Here is an 11726-nt window from a genome sequence, read left to right as displayed (position 1 = left end):
CCCGTGCCTGTTGCTGCTCTGGTTGTGCAGGTGCTGCTTCACCCCTTCAGATGTAAACAAGGCCCTGGCATGGCCCAGAGGTTTAACGGAGCCCGAGTCACCTCTTCCCTGGTTATGAGTAAGGAGAACATCCCACACACAGCAATAAAAGCACAAGGATCTGGAACAGGTGTCATGGGTGAGGAACTGAGGGAAAAAATGCTCCTGGAATGAGGGATTTGCTCCCTTTCCCACAGGATTCAAAATTCAGTGAGTGGGGATAAACTGTGGGAGGGCCCCAGCTCCAAGGGAGTTTTCTGCTGTGCTGGAGCTTTCCCAAGGGTAAATGGAGGGAAAAAAAAATTCCTCCAGGGACAATTCACCACCTTGGAGCAATAAAAGCACAAGGATCTGGAACAGGTGTCATGGGTGAGGAACAGCTGGGAACTGAGGGGAAAAAGTCTCCTGGAATGAGGGATTTGCTCCCTTTCCCACAGGATTCAAAATTCAGTGAGTGGGAGACAGCTCCAGCTCCAAGGGAATTTTCTGACAGCTGGAGCTTTCCCAAGGGTAAATAGAGGAAAAAAAATCCTCCAGGGACAATTCACCACCCAAAATGAGAGGTAAACTCCCATCTGGGAGAGGTAAACTGCAAACTGCACTGGGAGAGGAAAACTCCCATCTCACTCCCTCAGCTGTGAAGGGATGGTTGTCCAGGACAGAAATCCCAGTGCAGCAGGGATTGGATCCTTCCCAAAAGCAGTCTGTGCTTTTGGGAAGGAGTCAAACCCAAAATGTGGGGAATTTGGTTCCTGGGAAGTGATGCTGAACATCCAGGAGGGATTTCCCTGCATTTTCTGTAGAAATATTCTGGAACATTCCCACACAGATAATGAGGTGCCCAAATTCTGGACTGAATTATTCTGGAACATTCCCACACAGATAATGAGGTGTCCAAGAGCAGGTGGATGAGGCATCATCAGGGTTCCCTGGAATTACCACAGACGTGATGAAAGGCTGATGATTCCATCAAATTTCATCTCTGGGCTTTTGGATGCTCAGGCAAAAATTGGGATTAATTGGGCTGGAGCCATGAAAGGAAGGATGGAGGGATGCAGGACAAGGGGGAAGTTTGGTCAGGGTGTGGGAGATGCTGGAGGAAGAAAGGGATGGAGTTGCTTCCCGTGCCTGTTGAAAACAGGAATTTGGGGGCCCTAAATCCAGCCAGAGAGAGTCAGAGGAGACTTCAAACCCCTAAATTCCATTGCTTGGAGAAGGAGGAAAATTGTATTTATTTTGGCACCTTTTTCTGTCTTTGTTCTGTGGCCAGGGGTCCCACACAGGGAGGATGAGGAGATGCCCAGAGGAGGCCCCGGAGCTGCTGCAGGGCTGGAGCCCCTCTGGAGCCAGGCTGGGAGAGCTGGGGGTGCTCACCTGGAGAGGAGAAGGGAAAGGAGACCCTGGAGCCCCTTCCAGGGCCTCCAGGAGAGCTGGAGAGGGGCTGGGGACAAGGGATGGTGTCACAGACATATTTTCTGAAAAACCCTTTCACTACGATCTTTTCTCCTGAGAAGCTGGGAGGCTTCAGCTTCTCCATGTTTTGCTGCTTTGGAATGTGATGTGGAGAATTGTTTAGCCAGCATGTGAATGGTTTTTACTTGATGACCAATGACAGCCAGCTGTGCCGAGGCTGTGAGCAGTCCAGGCAGGGAGGTTATGACTGCAATTAGAACTTCAGTTAATTTAATAAAACCTTTTAAAGCCATGGCTCCATTATCCATGCCAAAAGCCAAGTATATGGTGCCATTTCAATTTCAAATGAAATTACAATCTATATTTTTTTTTGATCTTGAGCAGTCACAAGAATTTATTATTCCTTTCTTTGCTGGCCTTCTGATTAAATAATTTCTCTTTCTTTAGTTTAGTCTTAGTATAGCATCTTTAATATAATATATATCATGAAATAATAAATCAGCCTTCTGAAGCATGGAGTTCAGATTCTCATATCTTCCCTTGTTGGGGTTGCCTGCAAATTCCACAGGATGGAGGGACAGGACACAGGGAATGGCTCCCAGTGCCAGAGGGCAGGGATGGATGGGAGATTGGGAATTGGGAATTGTTCCTTGGGAGGGTGGGAAGGGCTGGGATGGATTTTCCAGAGCAGCTGGGACTGCCCCTGGATCCCTGGAAGTGCCCAAGGCCAGGCTGGACAGGGCTGGGAGGAACCTGGGACAGTGGGAGGTGTCCCTGCCATGGCAGGGATGGGATGGGATGGGATGGGATGGATGGGATGGGATGGGATGGGATGGATGGGATGGGTTGGGATGGGATTTATGGGATGGATGAGATGGGATGGAATGGATGGGATTTATGGGATGGGTTGGGATAGGATTTATGGGATGGATTTTAAGGTCCCTTCCCACACAAACCATTCCCGTGAAAAAACAGAAGTGCCGATGCAGGGAGCTGGAGCCTTTCACCTGCATTTGTGAGCTCCAGGCGCCCTCTGCTCCTCACGCTGTGCTTGAAACCAGCAGCAAGTGAAACCCAGCCTGCTGTGCCAGCTTAACCGTGAAAAACGCCAATGGCTTGTTTTTAAAACGTTAAAAGTTTAATAGTAATAAAATGGGTATAAAAATAGTAATATAATTAGAGTAATAATAATTTGAACAATTGGGATTTAGGACAATATGAGACAATAAAAACAAAGAGTTACAGACAGTCCGGGTACCTTTTCTGGGCAAAATAAGCCCCAAAAGGACCCACGTTAACAGAGGATTAACCCTTAAAAGCAACAGCCTGTTGCATATTCATACCCCTCATCCATGATGCATAAATTCCATTCAAACACAGGATTCTGTCTGGGCAGTGTCAGCTTCTTCCTCTGAATGCTGACGGCATTTTCAGGGCTGAGCAAGGCAGGAAGAAGTTCATTTCTTCTGATAATGGAGCAATAAATTCTCTTTCTCTGAAAGATTTTAGTGTGCTGTGGCTGCTATCTCAGTGGGAGTACCTCATTCCTCTCTTAAACAAAATCTTACTTAGCATAGTTTCTATTTTAACATTTTGTTGTAACCTAAAACTACATTTAACGCATTACTTAAGAAAGTTATTGCAGCATCACCTTCTAACACAATACATATAATATTCAATTTATTATTTGCAAAAAGCCAATAAAAAAATATGCATTTTTCACATTAACCCTAAACCTGCACCAGGGCCCTTAACCTGGACCTCCCCGCCTCTTAACCCCCCCTTTAACTGGGAACTTTCATTTTCTTCTGCTTTAAAACCTCTCTCAGCTGCAGCCTGTGGGGTCCCGGCCACCCCCAGCTCAATCATGTGTTTAATTCTGATTTAAATAACTTTAATTTGTTATTGATGTGTATACGGTATATTATTATATTACTATATTATTACATGATTGTTATATATTTTAAAATTTTATTTATTGTTTTTATTTATAATAATATTTATTTATTTTAAAATTTATTTATTGTTTAAAATTTTCATTTTATTATTTTTTTTATTTTATTTGTTTATTATTTAGTTTTATTTATTTTTATTTTTCATTTATTATTTTTATTTATTATTATTTTATTCGTCATTATTTAATTTATTCTTATATTACTATATTATTATTTTATTACTATATTACTATATTACTATATAACTATATTACTATATTATAGGGCATGTTATATTATATTATATTATATTATATTATATTATATTATATTATATTATATTATATTATATTATATTATATTATATTATTTCATATCATATTATTACATATTATATCATATTATATTATATCATATATTACATATTATTACATATACTATATTTATACTATATCTATTTTATAATTGGTTTATATTATTCAAATATGCTTTCAACAACGCTGCCATAAGTAGCATTTACACACTATTTATTTGAACAAAATTAATATGTTTTATCTGATAAAACATTATTTTTATATTAATTATTTAACATGCACATGTCATTTAAACCCCAAACTCCACCAAGGCCTGATACCATTGCCATGGCAATGCAGGGTGAGGTTCACAGGGGACACAGGGTGGCTGTCACTGTCCCTCTGCAGCCTGGCAGGGCCAGACAGGGCTGTGAAAAACAAAATTATCTCCTTAGAGTTTTTAAAAGTTTAAAAATAAAAATAAAATAAAATAAAAATAATTAAAATAACTTTAAAAATTAAGAAAAATAATAAAAAAAATAAAATAAAATAAGATAAAATATTAAAATAAAATAAAATAAAATAAAATAAAATAAAATAAAATAAAATAAAATAAAATAAAATAACAACGGACAAAATTTCCAGCGCTGGGGTGCTCCTGACCAAGAGCCAAAGAACATCCTGGTGTACACAGACAGTGTTATCTTTATACGGTTACCTTGCTGAGGTAAATGCATATTCATGTGCTTCATGCATTATTCAAACGTTCTTCTGAACTTTCTGATGTTTTGGGAACTCCTTTCTTTGACTTCTTCACACTCTGGTTTATCTGCATGACATCCTGGGTGCCAGGTCGATATATTTTATTTCTTTTATGTCTCCATCCTGCAGTTTCACATCCTCTGATAAGGATTTAGTATTTTCTCCTTAATTTTAATATGGTATTCTCTAATTGTCCTCCAGAGCTCTGGTTTGTGTCATGGTTATCTTATCACTTGGACAGGCTGGTCAGTGGATGATCTTACACTGTTTTAGTTACACAAAAGCCTTTTCCACACTGTGAAAAACGCCAATCACCTGGTTTTAAAATTTTAAAATAGTAATAAATTTTAATAGTAAAATAGCAACAAATTTTAATAGTAGTACAATGGTTACAAAAAATAGTAATACAATTAGAGTAATAATAATTTGGACAATTTGAATCAGGACAATATGAGACAATAAAAACAAAGAGTTACAGACAGTCCGGGTACCTTTTCTGGGCAAAATAAGCCCAAAAAGGACCCACGTTAACAGAGGATTAACCCTTAAAAGCAACAGCCTGTTGCATATTCATACACCTCATCCATGATGTATAAATTCCATTCAAACACAGGATTCTGTCTGGGCAGTGTCAGCTGCTTCCCCTGAGTCCTGACGGCATCGTCCTGCCCGAGCGAGGTGGGAAGAAGTTCAGCCTCAGTTATATAATTTTATTATTGCTCCAATGTCAGTTTTTCCTGATCATGGAGCAATAAATTCTCTTTCTCTGAAAGATTTCGGTGTCCCGTGGCTGCTATCGCCCTGCAAGTCCTCTCTTTAAAAATGTATCTTACATAGCATAAGGTTCTATTTTAACATTTTGTTATAACTTAAAACTATATTTAACCCACTACTTAAGAGAATTAATACAGCATCACTTTCTAACACAACACATATAATATTCATTTGAATATTTGCATAAAGCCAATTATAAAATGCGCATTTTTCACAACATCTTATGTTTTGCTAGGGCCTGTAACACAGCACATTCATCACACTATCAATTCCACAAGTGATACACAGACTTCATTACATTACTATGTCCATGAGCAATACAAAGCACACTTCAGCTGATAGATTATATTACACTAACATGCAGCTAAAAATTGATACTATTTCTAAATAGTTACAATCACTAACAGCATGCATAGGCTAATATGTAAATGTGAAAGCCAATATTATCTGGCCGTTTTTCACAGGGTTGTGAAAAATGCATATTTTATGATTGGCTTTTGGCAAATCTTCAAATGAATATTATATGTGTTATGTTAGAAAGTGATGCTGTATTAATTCTCTTAAGTAGTGTGTTAAATATAGTTTAGGTTATAACAAAATGTTAAGATAGAAACGATGCTATGTAGCAACGATACTTTTTTTCTAAAGAAAGGACTCGCACTAATACCAGCCACAGGATACCCGAATCTTTCAGAGAAAGAGAATTTATTGCTCCATGATCAGGAAAAACTGATAATGGAGCAATAATAAAATTATATAACTGAGGCTGAACTTCTTCCCACCTCACTCGGGCAGGACGATGCTGTCAGGATCCAGAGGAAGAAGCTGACACTGCCCAGACAGAATCCTGTGTTTGAATGGAATTTATACATCATGGATGAGGTGTATGAATATGCAACAGGCTGTTGCTTTTAAGGGTTAATCCTCTGTTAACGTGGGTCCTTTTTGGGCTTATTTTGCCCAGAAAAGGTACCCGGACTGTCTGAAACTCTTTGTTTCTATTGTCTCATATTGTCCTAATCTCAATTGTTCAAATTATTATTATTCTAATTATATTTCTATTTTTATACCCATTTTATTGCTATTAAACTTTTAAATTTTTAAAAACAAATGAGTGGCGTTTTTCACAGGGTTCTTTACACAAAATGTCTAAAGTCTCTCCTTTTCGCCCCAAGGAGCTGTGGCTGCCCTGGTGGCGCTGTCCCATGTCCCCTGTCCCTGTCCCCATCCCCTGTCCTTGTCCCTTTCTCCTGTCCCTGTCCCTGTCCCTGTGTCATTGTCCCTGTCCCCTGTCCCTGTCCCCATCCCCTGTCCCTGTCCCCTGTCCCCGTCCCTTGTCCCTTTCCGTGTCCCGGAACGTTTCTGTCCCGGAACGTTTCTCTCCGGTTGCGGTTCCCGCCGGGCGCGGGAAGCGGTGCCAAGATGGCGGCGCCCATCAGCCGGGGCGGCTCCGAGCCCGGCGCGGCTCCGTACGGGAACTTCCCGAACTATTCCCGCTTCCACCCGCCCGAGGGCCGCATCAGCCTCCTGCCACAAGGGCTCCTGCGCAGCCTCTTCCCCGCGGCCACCCGCCCGCTGCTCGGGCTCGATGTGGGCTGCAACTCCGGGGTGAGGGCGCCACACGCAGCCGGGTTTGGGGCACCTCGGGGGGGACGGGGTGGTGGCAGCAGCCCAGTTTGGGGTGTTGGGGGCACTGGGACAGACTGGGAAATCATGGCGTGGGGTCCTGGGGGACGCTGGTACAGACTGGTGTGGGGTACTGGGAGGCACTGGTGGCAGACTGGCAGTCCCCTGCTACTGGGGGCAGTGGGACGGCCCTGCTGGGGGGCACCAGTTAGCACTGGGACAGACTGGGGGCACTGGGACACACTGGGGAGGCACGAGTTGGCACTGGGACACACTGGGGACCACTGGGATGGCACTGCTGAGGGGCACGAGTTGGCACTGGGACAGACTGTGAGGCACTGGGGGCACTGGGACACACTGGGGAGGCGCTGCTGGGGGAACGAGTTGGCACTGGGACAGACTGGGGGGCACTGGGGGACAATCCAGTTGCTGTGCCAACCCCAAACCTGCACCAGGGCCCTCAGCCTGAACCTCCTGTCCTCTTAATCCCCCTTGAACTGGGAACTTTCATTTTCTTCTGCTCTAAAACCTCTCTGGGCTGCATCCTTTGGGGTCCTGGGCACCCCCAGTGTAACCATGGGAAAGGCTGGGGTGAGGCACTGGTCTGGGGTAGGGCAGACTGGGAACACTGGTGGGGAACGAGGGAGGGCAATGGGACAAACTGGGAATGCAGGGAAAAGCAGGGCCTGGGGGAGATGGGAACGGTGGGGGGCACTGGTGGGGAGTGCTGGGAGCACTGGGAGAAGTGGGGAGCACTGGTGGGGAGATGGGGAGCACTGGGAGGGATGGGGAGCACTGGTGGGGAGTGCTGGGAGCACTGGGAGAGATGGGGAGCACTGGTGGGGAGTGCTGGGAGCACTGGGAGGGATGGGGGGCACTGGTTGGAAGCACTGGGAGGCAGATGGGAACGGATGGGGGCACTGGTGGGGAGCACTGGGAGAAGTGGGGAGCACTGGGAGGGCTGGGGAGCACTGGTGGGGAGTGCTGGGAGCACTGGGAGAAGTGGGGAGCGCTGGGAGGGATGGGGAGCACTGGTGGGGAGTGCTGAGAGCACTGGGAGGGATGGGGAGCACTGGGGCAGGCAGTGCCCAGCGTGTGGGAGGACTGGGAGCGCTGGGACAGTCACTGGGAGGAGTGGGGCAGACTGGGAAGAAACCTCATCCTGGGGGTGTAATTCCCTCTGGGAATGGGGGCTCCTCCCCTGCCCAGCCCTTTCCATGAGGAATTTCCCCTAAAATCGAACCCAAACCTCCCCTGGGCTCTGCCTCCTCTCATTCTGTCCTGGGAGCAGCTCCCAACCCCTCCTGCTCCACCTCCTGTCCAGGCTGGAGGGTGAGGAGGTCCCACATGAGAGCCCAGCTCCCCTCAGGGGTTTCCAGCTCTCACTGGTGCTCCTGCCTTTTCCCAGCTCCATTCCCAGCTCCACACACATTCCAGGCCTGCCCTGGATCCAGGTGTGGCCTCACCTGGCCCAGCCAAGGTGAATTATTGATCCCACCCTGCTGGGACAGCACTGCTGCTCCTGGGGGTTGGAATTCCCTGAGGCATTGCCAAGGGACAATTCCAGATCCCATTCTGGGTGAGCAGGTGGAGCAGGTCAGTGAGAGGCACCTGCCACCACCAGAGGACATTTCTGGAGGCCTGCAGCTCCAGGAGCTCCATGGCATCTCCATTAATTAAGGATTAATTCACTTTCCACCAGTGTGCACTGGGGAAAGATATTCCAGGCTGGGGACCTGGACATTCCAGGGGCTTGGAGCCTCCTGCTCTCATGGAAGGTGTCCCATGGCAGGGCTGGAGGGGATGAGCTGGGTTCCTCCAGCCCAGAGCATTCCAGGATTCCCTGGTTTCTGGAGCAGGCCTGTCTCCTGTAATAATAACTGTAATAAGTTACACAGACTCCATGCACTCACTGAAGGTTAAAGATCCATTTCTTTATATATTCATTTATTTATTTATACATTTATTTATAGATTTATTTATTTATATATTCATTTATTTCTTTGTTAAGAAACCCATTGCTTCTTTACACCCTACTTCACTACAGGTGGACCTAACTGATCCTCTAATTAAAACACCATCACCATTGGTTAATTAAGAAACCACCCTTTGGTAAACAAATCTCCACAACACATTGCACATATTTGCATCAGATAAGAATTGTTTCTCATTCTGTTCTCTCAGCTTCTCAGACTTTTGTGCCTCTTTCTGTGGCCAGAGCTGCTGCCCCATGAGGGATCCACTCCAGGTGCTCAGGGCTCCCAGGGCACATCTTGGCCAGATTTTCCTTTGGCCACCCATGAGAGGCAGCTCTGGGGAGCTCCCTGAACCCCTGTCTTCCTCCTGCAGGAGCTCACCCACAGCCTTTCCCATGCCTGGGCAGGTTGTGCCTCTCTCTGTGCTGCTGCCCCATGGGGGATTCACTCCAGGTGCTCAGGGCTCCCAGGACAGATCTTTTGCTGATCTTGGTCAGATTTTCCTTTGGCCACCCATGAGAAGAAGCTCTGGGGAGCTCCCTGAACTCCCGTTTTCCTCCTGCAGGAGCTCAGCGTGGCTCTGTACCAGCACCTGCTGGGGCTCCAGGACGGCAGTTCCAGCCCGGAGCCACCAGGAGCCGACAAGGAGCTGAAGCTGCTGTGCTGTGACATCGACCCCGAGCTGATCCGGAGGGCCCAGCAGAGCAGCCCCTTCCCTGCCTCCATCTCCTTTGCCAGCCTGGACATCATGGACCCGGGGGCCAGGGAGCCCTTCCTGAGCTCCTTCCTGCAGCGCTTTGGCCGCTCCTCCTTCGACATCGGCTTCTGCATGTCTGTCACCATGTGGATCCACCTGAACCACGGCGACCGGGGCCTGCTGGACTTCCTGGCCCTGCTGGCCTCGCTCTGCACCTTCCTGCTGGTGGAGCCCCAGCCCTGGAGGTGCTACCGGGCGGCCGCGCGCCGGCTCCGCAGGCTGGGCCGCGACGACTTCGAGCATTTCCGATCCCTGCGGATCAACGGGGACATGGCCGAGAGCATCACCCGCATCCTGACCCAGGAGTGCGCCATGGAGCTCGTCTGCTCCTTCGGCAGCACCTCCTGGGACAGGAGCCTGCTGCTCTTCAGGTCCACCACTGCCCGTGCCCAGGGCTCTGACTGAGGAACTGTGGGGCAGAGCTGGGAGTTCCCAAATCCCTGCTGGGACTGCACCTTGGCTTCCTGTGGGAATCCAGGGCAAGGAATGTCTGGGACTGATTTTTTTGGACAATTAATTAAGAACGCACCATTTGATAAACAGATCTGCACAACACATTCCACATGGAGCAGCCTGGGAGAGTTGAAGGTGTTCCTGGGGATGGGATGGATTTTAAGGTCCCTTCCCATCCAAACCATTGAAGATAAGAGTTGTTTCTCATTCTTGTCTTCTCACAGCCTTCCCCAGAGCCATGCCTGGGAGGTTGTGCCTCTCTCTGTGGCCACAGAGCTGCTGCCCCATGTGGGATCCACTCCAGGTGCTCAGGGAGCACCAATTTTGTGGGGTGGGAGGTTGTTCAAGGAAGTGCTCCTGGAATCCAAGTTCCTCCATGTGCTTTCCAGAATATTCCCTGGAATTCCAGTCCCTCAGAGGCCTGCCCTGGATCCAGGTGTGGCCTCACTTGGCCCAGCCAAGGTGAATTATTGATCCCACCTGAAACCCACCCTGCCAGACAGTGCTGCTGTTCCTGGAATGCCAGGGAACATGGCCAAGGAAATGTAAAATGTCCTGACTGGAGTAGCCTCACAAGGATCCTCCAGTCCAGCTCCTGGCCCTGCACAGGACATCCAAAAAAAATCCCACTAGTCCCAAAATCCTGATGCCCAAGTTGTCCAGACATTCCCAAACCTCCAGAATCATGGAATATCCAGAGCTGAAAGGGACCTGTGAGGGTAACAAAGTCATGGAACATCCAGAGTTGGAAGGGACCCACCTGGATCATCAACTCCAACTCCTGGCCCTGCACAGGACATCCCAAAATCCCACCCAGTGCCTGAGAGTGTTGTCCAAGCACTCCCTGACCTCCAGAATTATGGAATAATCAGAGTTGAAAGGGACCCACAAGGATCAGAGTCATGGAGTACACTCAGTTGGAAGGGACCAACCCAAAAATCCCCCTGATCCCAAAATCCCAGCACTCTGAGCTCTGGTTTCCTGGGGCTGTCACCATTCCCTGGGGAGCTCTTCCCCTCTGGATGAGGAACCTTTTCCCAAAATGCACCCAAAGCTCCCCCAGGGCTGGGCTGAGGCACCTGCAGGACAATCCCCAATCCCCTTCCTGGCCCCAGCAGCCCTGGCTGAACTCTCCAGGACAGGGGTTCATCCCTAACAGTGAGTGCTCTTGGGAATGATATCCTGGAATAAAAATCACTGAATTTTATCCCAAATTCCGTGTTGGGAATGATATCCTGGAATAAAAATCACTGAATTTTATCCCAAATTCTGTGTTGGGAATGATATCCTGGAATAAAATATCACTGAATTTTATCCCAAATTGTTGGTGTTTTTAATCCCATTTTTATTCCCATCCCTTTCAGCACCTGAGGGGTGCCAGGGACCTGAGCTGGTAATTCTGTTGTTATTCCACTTTTCCTTGCTGCAGTAGGAGCGAGGGAAGGCCAGGGTTGTCCTAAGCCTTGGTCCAGGTGAGCTCCATTCCCGAGGGAAGGAGGTGGCACCTCCAGGAGGTGGTGCTCGAGTGTCGCTGCTGCTGCCCAGGTGAGCAGGGGAACACCTGGGTGGATTTGTCCTTGTCCTTGCTGGGAATTCCTTGGTTCCTTCTGTGGGGAGAGGGAAGGGAAGGGGAAGGGAAGGGAAGGGAAGGGAAGGGAAGGGAAGGGAAGGGAAGGGAAGGGAAGGGAAGGGAAGGGAA

General features: G+C 47.4%; 1 protein-coding gene across 1 annotated transcript; it reads left to right on the top strand.

Annotated features, from left to right (window-relative positions):
- Positions 1 to 6628: 6628 nt before the first annotated feature.
- BCDIN3D (BCDIN3 domain containing RNA methyltransferase) lies at positions 6629 to 11345 on the top strand. The gene is made up of 2 exons (XM_064734822.1): positions 6629 to 6823; positions 9383 to 11345. Exons 1-2 carry the CDS (start codon positions 6638 to 6640, stop codon positions 9977 to 9979), a joined length of 783 nt encoding a protein of 260 aa, XP_064590892.1. The 5' UTR covers positions 6629 to 6637; the 3' UTR covers positions 9980 to 11345.
- The last annotated feature ends 381 nt before the right edge of the window (positions 11346 to 11726 follow it).

This window comes from Zonotrichia leucophrys, chromosome 29 (genome assembly GCF_028769735.1).
Source record: "Zonotrichia leucophrys gambelii isolate GWCS_2022_RI chromosome 29, RI_Zleu_2.0, whole genome shotgun sequence".
Classification (NCBI taxonomy): domain Eukaryota; kingdom Metazoa; phylum Chordata; class Aves; order Passeriformes; family Passerellidae; genus Zonotrichia; species Zonotrichia leucophrys.
Note: the sequence above shows the minus strand (reverse complement) of the source record. Positions and strands in the feature narration are given on the sequence as shown.